At 43.5% G+C, this 23236-nt stretch overlaps 1 protein-coding gene and 1 pseudogene across 1 annotated transcript in view; one reads left to right on the top strand and one right to left on the bottom strand.

Moving 5' to 3' along the window:
- The window catches only part of SARS2 (seryl-tRNA synthetase 2, mitochondrial), a 41875-nt gene extending 30972 nt beyond the window's left edge, over positions 1-10903 (top strand). The window contains exons 11-16 of the mRNA XM_040323341.1: positions 218-305; positions 2134-2246; positions 4734-4827; positions 5296-5388; positions 6567-6632; positions 10462-10903. Of these exons, the coding sequence (XP_040179275.1) occupies positions 218-305; positions 2134-2246; positions 4734-4827; positions 5296-5388; positions 6567-6632; positions 10462-10590 (583 nt within the window). The 3' untranslated portion in view covers positions 10591-10903. The remainder of the gene's footprint in view (positions 1-217; positions 306-2133; positions 2247-4733; positions 4828-5295; positions 5389-6566; positions 6633-10461) is intronic.
- LOC120913424 lies at positions 8106-10010 on the bottom strand (annotated as a pseudogene).
- Positions 10904-23236: the final 12333 nt, after the last annotated feature.

Here is a 23236-nt window from a genome sequence, read left to right as displayed (position 1 = left end):
TTGGTTTAATGAAAATAATTTACAGTGCCATCATTCATATACATAAAGAGAAGGGACAATGTAAAATAAACAGTCTGTGTCTAGTATCACTTTAAGTAAAGGCGCACTGTAACCCCTTTATTTGGTGGTACCAGTATGACTTATTTGCCAAATTTCTACTTTTTCCTGGTGTCCAGTAACGTTATGGTATTACGTTTTTTTTTTCTTCTTTTTCTAGAACTGTCTGCAGCAGCACATGCTACAGAGCAGAGACAGACACAGGCCGGGAACCATGGGGTCTCTACCGTGTTCACCATTTCACCAAGGTTTGTCTCGCTCTCTTCTCCTAAAGAAAACATGTCCTCTTCTCCTCCAAAATGCTAGTTGTCTGGCATTCTCTCTGATTCAAAGTTGCCAGGATAGTTTCTAAGTCAGTGACGCAGACCACGTATGCATATTTGACTTGACTCTTGACTTGCTAATCATCGTGCTTGTACTGGATTAGAGGAGTCAGAGACAGTGAAGAGCATTGAGATGGGTAGATATGACCATACAAACTTCAGGCATATAAATCTGCGGCCGAGCCACTGAACATGAATGTTTAACTATCTTGACGGCTTGTATTTAGCCTGTAGAGGGAGGTGGTGGAAATTTCTGCTGCCTTCAGCAACAGCTTTTCGGGGGGAAAAAAACACAGGATTGGGCAATGTTTACTAACCTGTCCATCCAGTCTCTCTTTGCCAAATCCCAACACCACAGCTGCGGATGACTGCTCCATTTAGATTGTTTTCAGACCGATATAGCGTTAAAAATGGCACCTGCAATCTGCCCTAAAACAGCTGCTATATTGTCTCCAGTGTAAAAGCCCGAGGGCTTTCACACTGGAGCGGTGCGCTGGCAGGGCGTCAGGAAAAGTCCTGCCAGCAGGTTCTTTGGAGTGCATTAGCAGCGGTGAACTCACCGCTGCTAATGCACTCCTGAAATCCTTGAAATCAATTGGCAGCGCTGCCGTATCGCCCACAATACGCCAAAGTAGCGGCGCATTGCAGGCCGTTTTAACCCCTTCTCGGCCGCTAGCAGGGGTTAAAAGCACCCCGCAAGCGGACGAAATGCGCCGCAAATCCGACAGTAAAATAGCAGCGTTTTACCGCCGACGTTCGGAGCGACACCAGTGTGAAAGGGGTCTAAAAGAGCTGTAGGAAATTGTCCCCTAACTATCTCTGGACACATAACAAACACAAGGAATCCTTGAATACATCTTGTGGCTTGTTGGGTGTTTATTCAGAGAGCACAGTGTACAAGCAACATCACACAAAAACCTTGATGCAATTTGCACCTCTATTACTTAGCCCGCCCATATGATGCAAATTTCTTTCCTGCAACCACAGGTTGCAGGAAAGCAATTTTCCCAATTCCCCCAACCTCACAGACAGTGCTGACAGGGGCATCCGCAATTGTCTTCTGGCTGGGGAAGGCATCCCCACTGGGAGAAGACAGTGATTATTTCTAGCAGCTATAGCAACCACTAGCTATAATGGTAAGAGAATCCGGCAGGCTCATTGTCCCCAAGTTGATTGATCGATCAACTTGGTACTTTCTGCCTGCCCAATAACTGTTCGAGTTTCAGCCGGTTCCTGCTGAACTGGCTGAGATTCGAAATGTGTATGGGCAGGCTGAATGTACCCAAGTTTATTAATCAGCTTTGGGTACAACCAGGCTGTTGGCTTTTTTATGCGATTATTGCCAGCGACTATAGCCACTGGCAATAATCACTGTGTTCTCCTGGCCAGGACGGCTCTCCCCACCAGGAGAACACAGGAAGGATTCCCCTATCAACACTGATTGTGGAATCAAGTGATTTTCTTTCCTGCAACTTATGGTTGCAGGAAAGAAAATCGCTCTATGGCCACTTTACTACTTTTCTAAAAAGGTCTAAGTGAATTTTAGCACTGACTAAATGTCAAGTACCACCCAATCGGGAAGAATTTGCCACCCTTTAAAATAAAGCATAGCTGAAGACAATATAAGTCTTGGGGGGGGGGGGGGGGGGCAGTATTACATTTATTGACATTATTACACTACAGCTAGAGTTTCAAATAATTATTCACACCTTTGCTTCCCGGCTTTTAACTTTTGTTCTCCTTCCCCACTCAGGTAGAAATGTTTGGGGTCACAGCTGCTGAAAGCGGAACAGAAAGTCAGGATTTGCTTAATGAATTCCTTCAGCTGCAGAAAGAGATATTTTCGGAGCTTGGTTTACACTTTAAGTAAGTATTGCATTCATCTTTATGTTGCGGAATTGCTGTGCATCAGCATGTGTTAAAATGAGTTACTGTGGCCTAGTTCTAATGACTATTTAAAAAAAATCTGTACAGTTAAAGTTTCAAAAATCATACCCTCTCATGTGACAAAAGGTCATAAATGCTTTTATCCTTATGTACACTGATCTCAGTGTCAACACTTAAAGTGTAAGTAAACCCCCCTATCGCTTTCAGCCAAGGAAGCTGTCATCTTTGCCTCTGTTTAGTCTACAACTGCCATGATGCTGCACATGTGATCAATTATGACACCAGCCATTGGATGGTTTGACAGTTTGGTTGAGAGCACAACCAATGAGAGTGCTGGAAATTAAACTGTTTTATGGATTTCGCTTTAAGGCCTTATGTATCTAATAAGTTGACCAGCAATGGTTTGGAGAGGACCCCTTTCACACCGAGGCATTTTTCAGGCGCTTTTGGGCTAAAAATAGCGCCTGAAAAACGCCTCCGCTGCAGTCCCAGTGTGAAAGGCTGAGTGCTTTCAAACTGGGGCGCTGCCAGGCCATTAAAAAAAGGCCTCCAAGCAGCATCTTTAGGGCGGTGGAGGAGCAGTGTACATACCGCTCCTGCCCATTGAAATTAATGGCCACTTCAGGAGCACTTAGGCAGCAGCGCTTCACGGGCACATTTAACCTTTAATTCGGCTGCTAGCGGGGGTTAAAAGCGCCTGCTGGAAGCTGAATAGCGCAGCTAAAATGACAGTAAAATGCTGCTAAAACTAGCAGCGTTATACCGTCAGTGCCCGCCCCAGTGTGAATCAGCCTAAGAGTCAGGGGGAGCTGAGAGACAGAGGAGGAGGAGAGCTGAGAGACAGAGGGGGTCTAAGAGACAGAGGGGGTCTGAGAGACAGAGGGTTTTTTTTAACCGCTTCCATACAGGGCATTTTCACCCCTTCCTGCCCAGACCAATTTTTAGTTTTCAGCGCTGTTGCACTTTGAATGACAATTGCGTGGTCATGCAACACTGTACCCAAACTAAATCTTTGTTTTTCCCCCCACAAATAGAGCTTTCTTTTGGTGGTATTTGATCATCTCTGCGGTTTTTATTTTTTGCGCTATAAACAAAAATAGAGCGACAATTTAAAAAAAAACACAATATTTTTTACTTTTTTATTTAATAAATATCACAATTTTTTTTAAAAAAACTTTTTTTTTTCCTCAGTTTAGGCCGATACGTATTCTTCTACATATTTTTGGTAAAAAAAAATTGCAATAATCGTATATTGATTGGTTTGCGCAAAAGTTATAGCGTCTACAAAATAGGTGATAGATTTATGGTTTTTCTTATTTTATAACTTTTTTTACTAGTATTGGCGGGGATTTGTGATTTTTTTACTGTCACCGTGGCATTGCGGCGAACACATCGGACACTTTTGACACTTTTTTGGGACCATTCACATTTATACAGCGATTAATGCTATAAATATGCATTGATTACTGTGTAAATGTGACTGGCAGGGAAGGGGTTAACCACTAGGGGGCGTTGAAGGGGTTAATATGTTCCCTAAGGTGTGTTATGGGGGGGAGGGGACTCTCAAGGGGAGGAGACCGATGTGTGTTCCTCTGTACTGGGAACACACATTGGTCTCCTCACCGCTGACAGGAGGTGGATCTGTGTGTTTACACACACAGATCCACACTCCTGCCGTGATTACCGACAATCACGGCCGCCTGGCACCCGCGCCGGGTCACGAGCGTCGCCGCGGGCGCGCACGCCCTAGATCGTCGGGAACACAGGACGTCATATGACGTCTACCCGGATCGGCGAGGGGTTCCTGCCGCTGTCATTTTACAATGACGCGGTATGGAAGGTGTTAAACGGCCCACTGTGCAATCGGCCCACCGGGAAACTCCCGGTAGTCTCGATAGCCGGTCTATCCCTGCAGTGCAGCAGGAAGCCTACTGTGAGAAACCGCAAGGAGTCATAGCCGTCTTCCCACACTAAAAATGCTGTCGCTGGGGACCCGTAGAATGGGCCCCGGTGAAGATGGACCGCTGGACAGGTAGGTAGTGTTTTGTTTTGTTTTTTTTATAAATTGGCAGCTACAGTATTTGTAGCTGCTGATATTTTTTTTTTTTTTTTTTGTAAATAGAGCAAAGAACGGTTTTTTTTTTTAAGGTTTTCTCTAAAATAATCCTTTCCCTGAAAGAAAAATAGAGCTTGTCATTGTTTTAAGGACAAATGTAATGTTTTTATTGTACATAATCCCCTAGTCCCCTAACTTTTTATACAGCCTAACCATCACCCCTCTAGTGCTTGCTTGCCTCCTCTGGCGGTGGTCTTCCTCTTTGCCTGCATCCTGGTGGTGAAAATCTACTGTCAGGCTGCCCACGCATTAACAATTCATGGAATTAAGTGGGGTGGTATTCCAGTAGTACGGAGTCTATCTTTTCACCAACCGCAACAACATTTATCAAGATTAATTTTGCCTTTCAGGGTTTTGGAGATGCCGACTCATGAACTGGGCCTACCTGCCTATAGGAAGCATGATATAGAGGCATGGATGCCCGGAAGAGGGAAATATGGAGAGGTAACTTGGAACGCTAACTGCCAAACAACATGGCCCTGTGTATATCCAAGGAGTCACTGTCGCTAAAATGTTCAAGAAACAGATTTTTTAAATCTGGTGTAATACTTAATTACCTCCAGCTGGAAGCACCAGAGCAGGAGTTGTTATTTTTTATTAATCTTTATTTGTGATCCCCTTCTTTTTTTTTTTTTTCATCACCCCCTCAACACCAGTTGAAATTCACAGCACAGTAAAATTAGGCTTACTTTAGGACAGGTGTCAGAACCCAGAGTGACACACCTAGAGGGATAATCTGATCAACATAAAAAAATTGCTTTTCCAGCTAGTACATGTTTTATAGGGTTGTTGTCAAAGCAAAGAATTGACTGTAGAGACAAAGAAAAGATTTTGCGTGAACGAAGTGGCCTTTACGTCTACTTGAGAACACTTTGCTCTTCAATGCTGACATTTTCTTTCCGTGACCTCTAGATTTCCAGTGCATCAAACTGTACTGATTACCAGAGCCGTCGGTTGAACATTATGTACCAGGGACCTAATGGCGAGTGCCGTCATGCACACACGGTGAGTAAGCTATGTAACTGCTTTTAAGTTGATCTTGCATGAGACAGAGAAAGTAAATGCAAAAAAGGTTTACCCACTTGCCTAGTGCCGACCCTTGCTGTCATTGGACACAGCATAAGTTTGCCAGCTTATTTCAGCCAATGATTATGTCTGAAATCGGCTGTGGCTAATTACACACAGATTTCTGCGTTTACAAAAGCACAGAACTCTGTATATCGTGAACCGTGATCTGCATGTTGAAAAAAACAACAACCAGACCATCCAATGTATTAAGGTGAAAAAATACCTTGCACTCTCCGTTTTACTGACCTGAGCCCCAAATCTCTGTGGGCGCGATGCTTTCCCTCAGCTCTTGTGGGCTCTTCATTGGATAATTGATAGCAGCGCAGCCATTGGCTCCCGCTGCTGACAATCAAATCAATGACGCGGTGTGGCCGGGGGATGGGGCTGAGTAATGCAGTCGGCGGCAATGGCCCCCGACTGTATAACATGGAAGCACCCGCAAGCTAACCCCCTTGGGAGAGCGCTTCCCAGGGGGGTTAGCTCTTGTGGGTAGGAGCTGGGACAGCCGCTGAGGGACACCAGAAGAAGAGGATCTGGGCCAATCTGTGCAAAACGAACTGCACAGTAGAGGTAAGTATGGTGTGTTTGTTATTTAAAAAATTAAAAATTAAACCTTTACAACCCCTTTAAGTAAAAGCACACATTACACATTGTTGGGCACACAGTTTACCCTTTGATTGCCCTTCGATGTTAACCTCTTCCCAGCCAGTGTCATTAGTACAGTGACCGTGTACAATATTAGCACTGATCACTGTATTAGTGTCACTATTGATGTTCAGTTAATTTGTGTACCTTCCAGCCAGCGTCGGCTAGCGCCAAATTGCTTGCTGCACTATCACAGTCCCACTATAAGTCGCTGATCACGGCCATTACAGTATAGCGTCTATAGCTTTGTAAATTCCAGTATATATACCAGTGTTTGTAAAAAATAAAAAAATAAACCTACCATTAAAATTATAGACTGATCATTTCTTTGTCAGTGGCAAAACATACAAAATCAGCAGGGGATCAAATACTTTGTGTGTGTGTGTGTGTATATATAATATAACATTTTAATGTTGATTTTTCTATTTAGTTATTTATTTTGCAGTATAATCTGATCTTTTCTCTTGTAGATTAATGGTACAGCCTGCGCAGTTCCCCGACTCATCATTGCCATTCTGGAGTCAAACCAGTTAAAGGTGAACGTCTCATCACTTGCACTCATCACCTTTTTCACCTACAGTATTTCATCTTATTGCTAAAAGAGGAGTTCTGCCCTCAGCTTTAATTTTTCAAAAGTTCAAAGCTCCACAATGCTTATAGGCCAAGTTCACCCTTTTTTGAGCATGTTACACCTGTATTTAGAAGAACCCCGTGACAGAGGGCGAGGTTTCTTCTCCCCTACAGCCGTGTCATTCATTCACAGGGATCTGTGAATAAGAAAACAACAAGTCCTGTCTGCCAACACGCATGAGCACCCTTGTAGACTCCAGACACTTCTTTCAACTTTCTAACAGATCTGTACATTGCTGTGCAGGCTCCTGTAGGCAAAAAATAATAAATGCCCATTTATTTATTTTTCTGGAAAAATTATTTGCATTTTTTTTTTTCCTGAAACTTATCCTGTTAAAGTAGAATTCCTGCCCTAAACCTATCTAGTTTTAAAAATGTTCCCATCCTCCTCCTAACACCCATGCTGACTAACCTGTGTAAAAAAGATGTGTATATACTGTACTTCCCTATTTTTGGTCCACTCCAATCCAGTCACATAATCCTGCTCCCCTGTGTCAGCCAGTGGTGGATGCAGGGAGGAGGAAGCACCAACAATTGCTGGGACATGGAAGCCTATGGCTGTGATCACTGCTTCTAGGTATTCCCAGCCATTGCCGAGAACTCTCACTCCTCTCCCCTGCAACTGCTGCCAGAGTGAGCTGAAAATAGGTAAGAAAATACATCTGTTTTCTTTTTTTTTTTTTTTTTTAAGTTAGTAAGTAGAGATGGGATTGGGAGTGTTCGGATAGAACCCGCCAGGAAGCCGGCACTGCACACCACCAATCATAGGCAGCATGTGTATGTGCAGTTGCTGGTCAGGTGATGCCTCACTGTATATGACTGGCAGTGTACAGTGACAGCTTCCTGGCGGGTTAGATCAGACCACACCCGAGCCCATCACTATTAGTCAGTATAGATGTTAACAAGGAATATGGAACATGTTTAAGACTAGTTAGATTTTGGATTGAATTCTACTTTAACAACCAAATCACCCTATGATATTGAATGGTGTCTGCTCACAACTAAGCATACAGGCATCTGTAACTTAGAACCTGACACCTAAAAAGGTACATGGGCTACTTTGGAAGCAGAATCTGTCATTTTTGACCCAACAGATTTAATTTGCTGCCTAAGCGACCATTTTCCCCTAGTAACTAGTATTCCCTTGGCTGAAAGAGAAATGTTCAAGTCTTAACCCTAGACACCTACCTATGTGTGTGTTTTTTTTTTTTTTTTTTTTTATTAAAATTTTAAAAGTTGTGAATACTAAAGCTACAGACAAAGAATAGTCGTAATGTAACAATGGAGGAATTCCATGCTAGCATTATAAATATTGAATTGTAAATTTAATACATTTCTGCCTTAAAAAATAAATCTTGAATAAAGGAGGCTTTCAACTTCTAGTAGGGTCTCTCCCTGCGCTCTTGGCAATGGTCGCCCTTATCTTGCCAGGGCCACCGCGTCTTCCACCTCTTCCTCCCATTGGCTCCAAGAGAGGTCCTGGGGAACCAGGTGGTTCCCCTCTCTTTCCTCCACCAAATCCACAGTCCATCACCCGACCTCTAAAGCCTCCGCTGTCTCCTCCTCGTCCACCTCTAAACATACCAGGGCCACCACCGTCCTTTAAACCTCTGCCTCCTCTCGTACCAGGACCGCCTCTACCTCTTTCATTACCTGGGGGTGGGAATGGAGTAGAAATGAAGCCTTCAGGTTTTCGAGCCTTACACTGATTACACTTTGTTCACCAGGTAAAGTCCTGATTACCACAACCGGGGTTTGGACGCTGCCAGTCTCCAGCTCGGTTCTGCACATTGGGTCCACCAACAGGGCTGCCATGCAGACCACCACGTGGCCCTCCTCGCATAAATCCACCACGGTCCCCTCCTCTGCCAACCATTCTTGGCATGGGACCTCCCCTAAGGAGTGGTGGTTGCCCCCCATGACCATCACGTGGCAATAATCCACCTCTCCTGCTAGTTGGAGCCTTCTTCCGAGCTGAAGACACTTTTCAGTTTATTTCCTTGAAATTATTTTCCATCACATAGTTCCACGGCACTTTTAGCTTAAGGTATGTCTTCAAATTAAAATGTTCCATCGCCCTTTTGGTTTTCCAGTTTCCTTGTCCATAAAAATGTTTACTAGTGGCTGCCCAGTTCTTTTGTTGATCTTGGCCTCCCCACAATTTTTAAAGAACTCCACCAACTCTTCAACAGTCACATTTTCAATTCGACCCTGCATGTAAATAGTAGGGTTCGCCGCTTCCTCTTCTGGTTCAATAGGGGGTATGCAAAGTCAGGTTCAGGACCATCATCCAGAAGTCCGCCAGGCTTACTGAAGCCAGCTCGATCTCCACCACCCATGCCTCCGCGGCCTCCCCTGGTTCATGCTACCTCTGTCCTACATGCCCCGGCCCCTACTGCGGGAATTCGAGCGTCCAGTTTTGTGCCCTTCAGGAACAGAATAACCTTGTTGGGGTTCCTGCCCATAAGAGCCTTTGTTATTTGAGTGGTCTTGACGATAACTACTTTGCTGGCTATAGCCACTGCTCTGCTGCCCATACTGGCTGGGTGGTTGGCTGCCATAAGAGGACGAATGTGATGGATAGCTTGTTGGAGGTGGCTGCTGCTGTTGCTTCTGGTAACTGCTCTGTTGGCTGTAACCACCTTGTTGCCTGTAACTGCTTGGTTGTAACTCTGCTGCCAATAGCTGCTCTGTTGCATGTAAGAGCTTGGCTGGGAATAGGAACTCTGCTGATAACTGGAAGGCTGGGATGTGAAATAACTAGTTGGTGGATAAGATGGTCGCGCAGTCACTTGTTGCATAGGGTAGCTGGCTGGGACCGAGGGATGGCTGTAGCTGCTTTGACTGTAACCCACGCTGGGCTGTGCATACCTGGCTGTACTTGGTGGAGGTTGGCTTGTATCTGCTGGCTTGCTTCCATCTTGAAGTCTTGCTGGAGCAGTGGTTGCAGGTTGCTGCCCATAGGAAGGGTATGCTTGGCTGAGCACCATCAGCAGTGGGTGCAGCATATGTATCCTGGGTAGTGGTAGGATGCTGCTGGAGCATTATAGCCAGCATGAGGCTGTGCATAAGCAGTAGCATAGGCTGGCTGACTGACCATAAGTGGCAGTGGTTTGTGCCTGTGTGTAACTGGCATCAGTAGGTTGCCCATAAGTGCCATATCTCTGTTGTGCATAGGTTGCCTGAGCAGTCTGTGTGTATCCTTGAGCTGGCTGGGCAGAATAAGCACTGTATTTCTGCTGGGCACCAGCCTGGCTGTAGGTGCTATAATCTGTGGGAGCCATTTTGTGTGCCCTCGCCGCTTCAACGTCCAGATCCCAGTCGTCGCCCCCCCATGTGAATGATTATGGGGTACCCCTACTCATTGACCAAAAAAGGAATAAAGACACTACAAGAGTAGCCCGCTCCTTAACCAGCTATTCATTTTTATTTTTTTTAAAGAGAAAAGTCTAAAATCATCTGTAAATTATCAGGTGTGAATGGATGCTAAATGGCAGCAAACAAATGCTTATATTAACCTTGTGCAATTAGACATAACATTTTATTACAGGAAAATACACATACAGTATATTTTACCATTACAAGTTTTTATGGGTAAATAATTTTTTTTCATATATACAAGAATCGCATAAAGCACTGGACTAACAAGCAAATCTAGTGTTGTATAAGCACAGGGGAAATGCCTATACATTTTTACTGTGTTTGAAAGATGCTGTAACGTTGTTTATTTTTTAGGATGGCAGAGTGCGGGTTCCTAAGGTCTTGCAGCCTTACATGGGCACAGACATTATAGAAAAGCCTCCTTACACTCTACAGAAATACATCGGACCAAACCAGAAGAAGTCTGAGAGCACGATGACGTGACATTGTGATCGGAAGGGACAAGGAGGACCTGTCAGTATCAGGGATGCAGCACTCCAATTGGACAATGGAAAATGGAGCAGTCATATCTTCCCCCCCAACATAAGAAGCAACCGATTGTGAAAGGAGTGATTGTGTTGCCTGTAGTAACCAGTCATTCGCTCTCCCAAGCTACAATAGAAAATGACAGCTGTGCATTGATATGGGTGTAAGGGGCAACATGGACAGCCCAATGCGATGACCCTTGAAAGTCTTCTGAACAGAGTTTCTACCATTTCTGTTCTGTTTATTGTAAATAAAGAATTTGTTAATGGTGTGCGACTTTGTATAGTTCTGTGCTGTTTTTAGATCAGTTCTAGGCAGCACCTGAAACCAGTCATTAACCAGCTATTGCTAGATAGCAAACACTGCAACCTGAGCTAATGGCAAAAAGTTCACTTTTAATATTTTCATGGTCCCCTTTCACACAGGCGGACCGATCTTCTCTGCCTGTGCGTTTTTTAAGTGGGCCCAATTGGACTATCTGCCGACATCCGATCCTATCCACTAAAACAGATGCATGGGTGATATGTTGTGTTTTGTGTGTGTGTGTGTATATATGTGTGTGTGTGTGATATATATTGTGTGTGTGTATATATATGTATATATATATATTGTGTGTGTGTGTGTGTGTGTATGTATGTATGTATATATGTATGTATGTATATATATATATATATATATGTATATGTATATGTATGTGTATATATATATATATATATATATATATATATATATTACACACACACACATTTATAAATACAGTAAATGTAAATAAACATTTTAAAATATATTAAAACATAGACAGTGCCAATAGAGCAGTGTCAGTAGGACAGTGGATGGTGTCAGTCAGAACAATTGATATGTCAGTAGGACAGAGGATGGTGTCAGGCAGTGTACAGTGTCAGTGTGTTTTTTTTACAATTTTATTTTTTATTCTTTTTTTACATTATTATTATTATTATTTTTTTTTTGTAGGAGCCCAGTTGGGGGGCTATGGTGAAATATCGGGGGTCTAAACAGACCCCTGATGTCTCACTTTTCAGATGCAGAAAGGGACTGAGGGTAGAGATTCCACAGTCCCTCAGCTGCAATGGACAGTGCATGAATGGGATGTGCCCTGTGCTGAGACACTTCCTGTTCATTCACAAACTGAAGCACAGTAAACATAGTTTACTATGCTTCAGTTATTAATTAACGCTGTACCAATCACTCACTGTGTTCATTGAGAAAAGGAAGGGGCAGGTGAATTACATTTTTCCCGGCCCCCTCTCTGCTCTCCATCCTGAAATAACGGGGACAGGGGAGCACACAGTAGAAAGAAGAGAAACAGGGACAGGAGAGGGGGGGGGGGGGCAACATATATTGGTACTGTTCTCCTGCATTTTCCTGTGGCAGCTGAATGTTGGCGAGAGGAAGAGGAGAAGAAGCCTACTTTCAGCTGCTTCAGATTATTTTTCAAAAATTCCACCCCCTGCTGCAACTCCTGTCCAGATTCTGGGGGTTGGCAAGGAAGGATCGCCGTTTACCCGTCACCAACCTGATTGACCGGTTGCCAAACGCAGGATTAGGGTGTACCCAGGCACACCCCTTGCCCATTCCTACGCATGGCTCAAATTGTGTCAGCTTCCAAAGAATTTGGATGTAATTTGAGCTGTGTATGGCAGGCTCAAGCAACATTGTATTTTGAACATGTGTTGGCTATTCCAATGATTAGTGGAGTCAAATCGACAATTGTAGAAAATGTAGTAATAAGAAAATTTGAAGGCGCATGATGAAAGGTTTTTCTTAAAATGAAAATCTACCAGTGTATGGCCAGCTTTAAACTTTTCTTGATCGCAAAACAATTCTCTTTGGGACAGTTTTATACATTTGGAAACTTTTAGCAAAGTTTATTGCAAATTCTTATGCAAAATGTGTGGGATAGTGACTACTGGTGACCTTTGAGTCACTTGGATCACAGTGTTTAACTGTACTATATTATTTATTGCTTTTCCAACAAATATTAAACCGCATCTTGGCATGTGTCAGATTATCAGTAAATGCCCCCTAAAAGGTGAACATGTGCTTTCTTAAGGCGTAAGGCTTGCCATAGACCGCTCGAATTACACGCAATTCCCGTTGAATTGGCTGTGGGTGGTTCTCCAAGCACCACCCAGCTCATCAAAAACTCAAATAAAATTGACTGTTCCAGATGGAAAATTATCGTTTGAACAGTGACCACAGCCACATTCAGTCACTGTTGGCAGTGCCATTGTATTTGGGCATTTGCAGGTGCCTTGGCTGCTGAATACAATAGCTGGTGGTGTATATTTCTCCATCCACGGCTTGGATGTAGATATTGGGAACTGTGTATGTCTAGCTTTAAAGTGGTAGTAAACCCTCTGGCCCAGATTCACGTAGATCGCTGCAAAATTGTGTGGGCGTAATGTATCTCATTTACGTTACGCCGACGCAAGTTTTTCAGGCAAGTGCCTTATTCACAAAGCACTTGCCTGTAAAGTTGCGGCGGCGTAGCGTAAATCACCCGTCGGAATTCAAATTCGGTGGGTAGGGGGCGTGTATCATTTAAATGAAGCGCGTCCCCGCGCCGAACGAACTGCGCATGCGCCGTCCCTAAAATATCCCAGTGTGCATTGCTCTAAATTACGTCGCAAGGACGTCATTGGTTTTGACGTGGACGTAAATAACGTCCAACCCCATTCACGGACGAGTTACGCAAACGACGTAACTTTTTAAAATTTCAACGCGGGAACGACGGCCATACTTAGCATTGGCTGCCCCTCATATAGCAGGGGCAACTATACGCCGGGAAAAGCCTAACGTAAACGTTGTAACTTTACTGCATCGGCCGTGCCTACGTTCGGGAATTCGCGTATCTAGCTAATTTGCATACTCAAAACGGAAATCGACGGAAGCGCCACCTAGCGGGCAAAAAAAAATTGCAGTTAAGATCCGATGGCGTAAGAGACTTACGCCTGTCGGATCTAATGGATATCTATGCGTAACTGATTCTAAGAATCAGTCGCATAGATACGACGGGCCAGATTAGGACTTACGACGGCGTTCATGGCGCTGCGCCGTCGTAAGTCCTTTGAGAATATGGGCCTTTGCTTTTATTTTTACCTACAGGTAAGCTTATAATAAAAATGTTCCTGTAGATAAAAAGAATATCTCCTAAACGTGCTCTTTTTAGGAGATATTCTAGCCAGTAGCAGCCAGTGGCCCAGATTCAGGTAGAATCGCGCAATATTTGCGTGGGCAAAGAGCAAAAATTTTTCTCTGCGCCCACGCAAATATTGCGCTTTGCCCGCGATTCACGGAGCAATTGCGCGGGCGATATGTTAATCAGCCGTGCGTAAGGCTGCCTAATGTAAATGATCCCGCCGGGGGCGGGAATCATTTAAATTAGGCGCTCTCCCGCGCCGAGCGAACAGCGCATGCTCCGTCGGGAAACTTTCCCGACGTGCATTGCGGCAAATGATGTCGCAAGGACGTCATTTGCTTCTAAGTGAACGTGAATGGCGTCCAGCGCCATTCACGGTTCACTTACGTAAACGACGTAAAATTTGAACGTCGCGAGCGGGAAGCGCAGCTATACTTTAGCATTGGTTGCGCCTGCTATTAGCAGGAGCAGCCTTATGCTAAAGTGGCCGTACGGAAACTCCGTACCTTGCGTGCGCAGGGCCCGCGCAACTTTTGTGAATCGGTGGTAGTATGCAATTTGCATACTATACGCCGATCACAAAGGCCGCGCCCCCTAGCGGCCAACGCAAGAATGCAGCCTGGGATGTGAAGGCATAAGGAGGCTTATGTCTGTCATATCCTAGGCAGCAGTCGGTGTAACGAGGTTCCTGAATCAGGAGCACTCGTTACACCGGAGCAAGTAAGCCCTTGCGCCGCGCAACCTATGGTTGCGCGGGCGCAAGTGCTTCTTGAATCTGGGCCAGTGACGTCACCAGCACATGCGCTCCTAAGGAGCAGCATACCCGGGCTGTTCCTTCAGAGCTGTGTGCCGCAGCCAAGACTCCTGTGTAAAAGAGCAGGCATGAGGCCCGGGCAGTCAGAGAGCTGGAGTCTGGGAACCCGGAAGGAAGTACTTGTGAAGATGGAAGCCTCTGCAGTGGTGACACCAAAGTAGTGTTTGCTTCGGGCATCAATCCTGCATTCAGAGCTCATCTTGGTACAGGATTGACAGGAAAAAAAAAATTAAAGGGGTTGTAAAGGTACAATTTTTTTTCCTAAATAGCTTCCTTTACCTTTACCTTGGTGCAGTCCTCCTTCACTTACCTCATCCTTCCATTTTGCTTTTAAATGTCCTTATTTCTTCTGAGAAATCTTCGCTTCCTCTTCTTCTGTCTGTAATTCCACACAGTAATGCAAGGCTTTCCCTGGTGTGGAGTGTCGTGCTTTCCCCCTCCCTTGGACCACGGGAGAGTCAGGACGCTCTCTACGCTGCAGACGGAGAAAGGAGCTGTGTGTTAGTGGGTGTCCTGACTTTCCTGTAGTCCAAGTGAGGGGGGGTGAGCACGACACTCCACACCAGGGAGAAAGCCTTGCATTACTGTGTGGAGGTACAATATTCTTTAGCAAGGAACATACATTCCACATTAATAATTGGTGTGTGCTGTAAATTGCCTATAGAATTGTTACTGCTTCCCCTTGCTGGAGGCTGCCATTCGCTGCAGCCCAGTGCCCACGAGCAGCAGTAAATCTTTAGGCTGTCAGCAGATCGTCTTCTAGAAATTCAGGATAGGTCCTAACAATAGAGAAGAACTGAGCATGTACAGAGCAGGGTGAGACAGTGTATTACTGGATTTTAAACAGTATAGTAACCTTTTTTAAGGTTTTACATAGCTATACCAAAATTGAGTGATCATGCAGGACTTAATTTTCTGACTAAAGTTCCACTTTAAGCTGCATTTTCTCAGGAAAGGTAAGTAGTTCAATCATTTCACAAATCTTTATAGTTATCCGTCCCAGCAAGATTGCTAATGATCAGGGCCATCTTTAAGGCAGGACAAATGGGGAAGCTGCCCTGGGCCCTGTCATTGTTTTGGGGCCCAAAGCAGCTGCCCCATACTTGCCAACTATCCCAGTTTAAATTCCCTTGTCCCTTCAAGTTTTAGTCCTGTGCTGTGTCCTGATATCTCAGTGTGAAGTGCTGCTACTAATGCTACCCAGCTCTGCCCTATTGTTGTGTACAGATTACTCACCTGCAGACCCTGTGTTTACATGTAAATAACCACCATTCATATGTAAATAGCTGAGGCCGACGGAATTCATATGTAAATAAAGGCTGCATTTATATGTATATCCTGCCCCTCTGCTGTGAGGAGATGATGTGCTGTAACCTCTAGCAACCAATTAGTGAGCATTATAACTGTACAGTAATCTCAAGCAACCTATCAATAAGAAGAAATCATGTGCTGTAACCTCTGGCAACTAATCGGTGAGCCGTAATGCAAAGCTCCCAACTATCCCTGATTTCGAGCAATGTCCCTCTGTGCCTCATTCCTCCTCATTTGTCCCTCATTTTGGCCTGATCTATAGAGTTGTATATAAAATGAACTCTTTATCTATCAAAGTGTTTTCCAGCACTAAAACTTTCATCTGATTTCTAAATTGTTGCATTTGTAAATTTGAAAAGCCAATATAAAGGAATAATAGTGGTAAAAAAAAGCCCTTGTGGATTTAATTAACTTTATTTCTCCTTTAAGGGGATGTGGCAGGGGGTGTGTCTTATGCCTAGATATGTTTTTTTTTATAGTAGGTGTCCCTCATTCCCTTCTCAAAATGTTGGGAGGTATGCGTAATGTGTGCTGTAACCTCTAGCAACCAATCGGTGAGCATTATTACTGTACAGTAATCTCAAGCAACCTATCAATAAGAAGAAATCATGTGCTGTAACCTCTAGCAACTAATCGGTGAGCCGTAATGTCTGTTGTAACCTCTAGCAACCAATCGGTGAGCATTATTACTGTACAGTAATCTATAGCAACCGATCAGTGAGCATTATAACTGTACAGTAATCTCAAGCAACATATCAATAAGAAGAAATCATGTGCTGTAACCTCTAGCAACTAATCAGTGAGCTGTAATGTGTGTTGTAACCTCTAGCAACCAATTGGTGAGCATTATTACTTTACAGTAATTTCAAGCAACATATCAATAAGAAGAAATCATGTGCTGTAACCTCTAGCAACTAATCAGTGAGCCGTAATGTGTGTTGTAACCTCTAGCAACCAATCAGTGAGCATTATTACTGTACAGTTATCTCTAGCAACCATTCAAGAAGAAATCATGTGCTGTAACCTCTGGCAACCAATCACAATTGCTGCCTGATCTGATACAGTAAACTGGTTTTAAGTCTACCTGATATTTATTGTTATTGTCAGAGCAGTTGGAGTGCAAAATTGCATGGGGGGGGGGGGGCAAGAATTTTTTTGCCCAGGGTCCAATCAACATTAAAGACGGCCCTGCTAATGATAGCGTTATGTGTGAGTATATTGAGTAACGCCCGGCATATAATACAGCACAGAAGTTTAGTTACTTATGTGTTGTTGAAAATGGGGAATAATCCGGAGCCCCCTTTAACCTGCCTCCTTTATTATGCCCTGTATGAAGGCAGAGGCGCCACTCTAATCCAGTTTGTGGTGTCTCCGGGCAGTTTTCCACCCTCGTCCAGGTGGTAGATAGCAGCCCTGCGGCCAGTCATTTCTACACAAAGACGGACACAATAGACAGGAGGACACCTGCCAGAGATCTGCTGGGAACAATAGGCACCAGAGGACTGAACATTCACTTACTGTGATTAACTGTGTGCCTGCCACAAACATCAGACATTACAATTCATTATGATCCTATTATTTGTGATCTTCCCAACCCACACCACATCTCTGACCTTTAAATCCTGTACAACTTGTGTAAATACGGCATACAAAGTGTTTTAACGCCGCCCACAACCTGCCTACGTATTTTTATATCCTTATATTTAAACATTTTGTGTTTGATATAGTCTTATTACATTTCATAAAAAATGGGGATTCCTCTTTTAATGATCATGTACAGTATACTGTATATTAACCACTTAAACCCCGGACCATTATGCAGCCAAATGACAGGGCCACTATTTGCGATTTGGCACTGCGTCGCTTTAACTGACAATTGCGCGGTCGTGCGACGTGGCTCCCAAACAAAACTGGCCTCCTTTTTTTTCCCCCACAAATATAGCTTTCTTTGGTGGTATTTGATCACCTCTGCGGTTTTTCATTTTTTGCGATATAAACAAAAATAGAGCGACAATTTTGAAAAACAAAAACGTTTTTTTTTTGCAATAATAAATATCCCCAAAAATATCTTAAAACATTTTTTTTGCCTCAGTTTAGGCCGATACGTATTCTACATATTTTTGGTAAAAAAAATCACAATAAGCGTTTATTGATCGGTTTGCACAAAAAAGTTATAGGCCCGGATTCACATACATCGTCGCATATTTATGCGGGTGTAGCGTATCTAATATACGCTACGCCGACGCAGCGCACAGAGGCAAGCACTGGATTCACCAAGCACTTGCTCCCACTCGCTCTTAAAGATACGCTGGGCTTCCTCGGCGTAAGCCAGCGTAGGTGGAAGTGGGTGCGGGCCATGCTAATGGAAATGATGGGGCAAGTGCCAAAGAAGTACTTAAAAAGAACGGCGCATGCGCCGCTTTGTGGTCGCATCCCTGTGCGCATGCTCAGAATCACGTCAGAACTACTCCCTAAGATACGACGGATCACTGCCTACGACGTGAACGTAACCTACGCCCAGCCCTATTCACGTACAACGTAAACGAAAAAAGATACGACGGCTGTGTTCCCTTGTCCATACCTTTGCATGAGTTGCGCCTCCTATATGGGGAATAACTTTACGCCGGACGTACGACTTACGCAAACCGCGTATATTATGCGCCGGGCGCAAGTACGTTCGTGAATCGGTGTATCTCCCTCATTTGCATATGTGCATAGAAAATCAATGGGAGCGGCAAATGCGCCCAGCGTAAATATGCCCCCACGATACGCCGGCGTAGGAAAGTTAGGTTGGTCGGATGAAGCCTATTTTCAGGCGTATCTCCGTTTATGGGCACGGTGCATAGATACGACGGTGCATACTTACACTTACGCGGCGTATCTCGAGATACGTCGGCGTAAGTGCTTTGTGAATCCGGGCCATAGAGTCTACAAAATAAGGGATAGTTTTATGGCATTTTTATTAATAATTTTTTATGGCGATTGCGACATCATGGCGGACATTTTTGACACATTTTTGGGACCATTGTCATTTTTACAGCGATCAGTGCTATAAAAATGCACTGATTACTGTGAAAATTACACTGGCAGTGAAGGGGTTAACCACTAGGTAGTGCTATAAAGGCTAAGTGTGCCCTAGTGAGTGATTCTTACTGTAGGGGGGGGGGATTGCTACACGTGACAAGACAGTGATCACCGCTTCCGATTACAGGAAGCATTGATCACTGTCAATGTCACTAGGCAGAGCGGGGAGATGCTTGTTTACATCAGCATCTCCCCATTCTTCCTTACAGTGCGGCGATCGAGTCCACGGGCCCCGCTGTCGGGCTCAAGGAGCTTGCGGCGGGCGCGCGTCCACAATGCCGCGATCTTAAAAGGGACGTATATATATGTCGTCCTGCCTGTCCGTGCCATGCTGCCAACGTATATAGTCGTGCGCTGGTCGGCAAGCAGTTAAACAATCAATGTTTATAGCACAACAGTTACTATGATGTGTTTATTACTTTGCATCAGGACTGATAAGGGCCAGCACAGCACAAAAATAAAGTGGAACGTCACTCTCTCAATCAACTCTGACTATTCTGAATCCTTATGCTGCTAGTATTAGTAAATAGATAGGAAAGTGTATCATATTTACTTATTTTTACAGTTTTTTTCTACATTTCTTTAGTTACTTCCTAGTTTTCATGCCTAGGCAAATTATGTCATACATTCCAGAAGTCATCAGGAGAGGAGGAGGGGTTTTCTCAGTTAAGCACACCCTCCTGCCAGCATGCCTGAGCTAGGGGCTTACTCGAGATAGCCACAGCCAGAAATGCTAGGGGGGGGGGGGCGGTTCCCCCTACTGCCCGGGCACCCCACACAGTGCTGCAGGGCCGCCATCAGGGGGGGGTACAGGCATTACACCTGTAAGGGGCCCGATGGTCCCCAGGGGCCCGGCTGGCCCCCCTCCCGTTAATTTTTTTTTTGCATTACAACTGTAAGGGGCCCAATAGTCCCCAGGACCCCTTACAGGCCCGGCTGGTCCCCCTCCCGTTTTTTTGGGGGGGGGGTTTTCATTTGTTTATTAATTTTTTCCTTCATTTTTTCTTCATTTTTTTTTTTTTGCATTACACCTGTAAGGGGCCCAACGGTCCCCAGGGCCTCTTGCAGGCCTGGCCGGCCCCCCTCCCGTTTATGTGCTCCAGGGGGCCCTGCCTAAAGCTGTGTAAGGGGCCCCAAAATTTGTGATGGCTGCCCTGCAGTGCTGCTGGCTTCCCTCCTGTCCATCTGCCCCCCGGCTGCTGCTGCTGCTGCTAGGGATGTTTCAGAATGGAAGGGGCTAGTAAATATGTAGGTTACCAGCCCCTTTCTTTTCTAAATTAACACATTCGCTCACTGTGTCCATTTAAACCCTGCTGCCACTTCTCCTGGGGAAGTAGGCTGTTGGTCCAAGAAACACACAACCAGAACTGGAAATCCCAGCATGTGATTTTGGTTGATCACTGTATATATTGAAAAAGTTGTAATCGTGAACAAATGGTCAAGATATATTGATGGGGTCCAGAGACCAAAAATTACGCACCAGATGTTCTGTTTGATGCGTCTCCTTATCAATACTTGACATCTTCAGAAGCGGCTATTGATGACGAAACGCGTCAAGCTGAACTTCCAGTGCATCAGCTCTGGTCTAGGTGAAACGCACAATGAAAATCCTCTGAAAATGATAGCCGTGAGTTGTAAAACCAATGTCCAATCTGCTATGCCAATCGTACTGTGATTGCTTTGTAGTTTGCCCTTATGTTTTTACCTGTGGATTTGGAGTGGTGCTTATTTTGTTAGTGTGGTCATTCCTATTTCCTAATTGTTATAAAAAAAAAAAAAAAAAAAACTTTACTAAATGAATGATCAAAATCACTTGTTTCTTAGGATTACCATTTTTTAATCTATCACTGCATTGTCCGGGTGAAGAATAAAAATATAATGGAACATTACATCATTTCATGTTTTGCTTACAGTGCCTTGAAAATGGATTCATTCCTCTTGCAATTTTCCTTTCAAATATTTTATTGAGAATAATACAGTACAAGTAATTATACAGGATTTTGTAAGTATCAGAGAAATACAAGTATGAAAAACAAAGCTTCTCAATAGCTGTACAGAAAATATATATTTTTGTTTAATTAAACGTCATTAACCGCTTAAGACCCGGAGCATTATGCAGGGTAAGGACCTTGCATCGTTTTGCGATTCGGCACTGCGTCGCTTTAACTGAGAATTGCGTGGTCGTGCAACGTGGCTCCCAAACAAAATTGGCCTCCTTTTTTCCCCACAAATAGAGCTTTCTTTTGGAGGTATTTGATCACCTCTGCGGTTTTTATTTTTTGCGCTATAAACAAAAATAGAGCGACAATTTTGAAAAAAATTCAATATTTTTTACTTTTTGCTATAATAAATATCCCCCAAAAATATATATATATATATACATGTATGTATATATATATATATATATATATAAAAAAAAATTCCCTCAGTTTAGGCCGATCTGTATTCTTCTACATATCTGTGAGATGTTCAAAGCCTGGGATATTTTTTAATAACCTAACCCTGCTTTAAGCTTCTACACAACTTTATCCCTGACCTGTCTGGTGTGTTTCTTGGCCGTTCATGATTCTGTTTGTTCACCAAGGTTCTCTAACAAACCTCTGAGAGCTTCACAGAACTTCTGTATTAGACATGTGCACAACAAAAATGTTCGTATTTTTTTGTTCCGTTTCATCTCGTTCTGTAGAATTTTAAAGATTCGTAATTTCGTAAGACGCAAGTTTTCCTATTAGGACCCGTTCGTATTTTCGTTTGTACCGAATGATTCGTAATTCTGTCTAATTTATTTTCGTTGATTCGAAATTCGTAATTTTGTTAGATAATAATTTTCTTTAATGGATTTGTAATTTTGTACTTTCGTAAATACATAGCAACACGCGGCTAATCCATATTAAGATATACTTTCTCTTAAGCCCCGTACACACGGTCTGACTTTTTGCCAACAAACGTCAAAATGTGAGTTTTCCAAAAAATCCGACCGTGTGTACGCTCCATCGGACAAACTTTTCCGGTTTCAAAAGTCCGGCCAACTCCCTTCAGACAAAAATCCACGGAAAAGTTATTTTGAAGTCCGATCATGTGTTCGAGGCTTTACACTGTATAATGTGACTCAGCAGCACAAAAGAGATAAGCTGATTGGCTAAGATATTAAGTAATCACTCACTAACTACACTGCCCAGTGCTCATTCAAAAGAACGATACAAGTACACAAATTTAAGAACAGACAAAGAAACTGATTTACAAAACACACAAATGAAAATATGAACAGACAAAGGATTTCACATACAGAATGCAAATCGTTCGTTATAGATGTAATTTTCATTCTTTTGCTTTTTCGGTGTTTCGTATTTTATTAAGATTGTCCAATCATACGTTCGTATTTTCGCTTGTTCGTTATTTTGCTTATTCGTAATTCTGTAATTTTCGTATTTTGGTTCTTTCAGCTTTTCGGATGTTCGAATTGATACAAATGTACGAAAACTAACAAATTTGTACGAAAATCCATTTGTTACGAATGGGAACGCACATATCTATTCTGTATTTATACTGAGAATAAATTGCACACAGGTGGACTCCATTTACTGATTAGGTAACCTATAAAGGCAATTGGGTCTACTAGATTTTAGTTAGGGGTATCAGAGTAAAGGGGGCGGAATACAAATGAACGCCACACTTTTCACATATTTATTTATAAAAAAAAAAAAAAGAAAAGAAAAAACATTTATCATTTTCCTTCTACTTCACAATTATGTGCCACTATGTGTTGGTCTATCACATAAAATCTCAATAAAATACATTTATGTTTTTGGTGGTAACGTGACAAAACATGGAAAATTTCAAGGGGTATGAATACCTTTTTCAAGGCACTGTACATTGGGATATTTTTGCTCTTTTTTTTTTATTTTTTTTTTATTTATCTCACTGTATGGAACTGTCCACTACAGGTTTGAAGCACTCACAGCGCTGGTGATGACTGATGAGGAGGGATTGCGACCCAATCGCAGGAGAAAAGATTGCTGATCATTAGTGTGCAGTGCATGCAGAGATGTAAAAAGAGAGAAAAGGATTGGGGATTAGGATGACACTGCTGAGCTTTGCTGCACAGACCCATCTGCAGAAGGAGGGGGGAGGGGGGGGTTGTCCATACAGGTGAACAGCAGACTGCTGATCGGTGGGACACAGTCACCTGCAGCAGATGGGGAGGAGGTGGGGGGGTCACATGATCACACTGCCTG

This window comes from Rana temporaria, chromosome 9 (genome assembly GCF_905171775.1).
Source record: "Rana temporaria chromosome 9, aRanTem1.1, whole genome shotgun sequence".
Lineage (NCBI taxonomy): Eukaryota > Metazoa > Chordata > Amphibia > Anura > Ranidae > Rana > Rana temporaria.
This window is presented reverse-complemented; position numbering and strand designations above follow the sequence as displayed.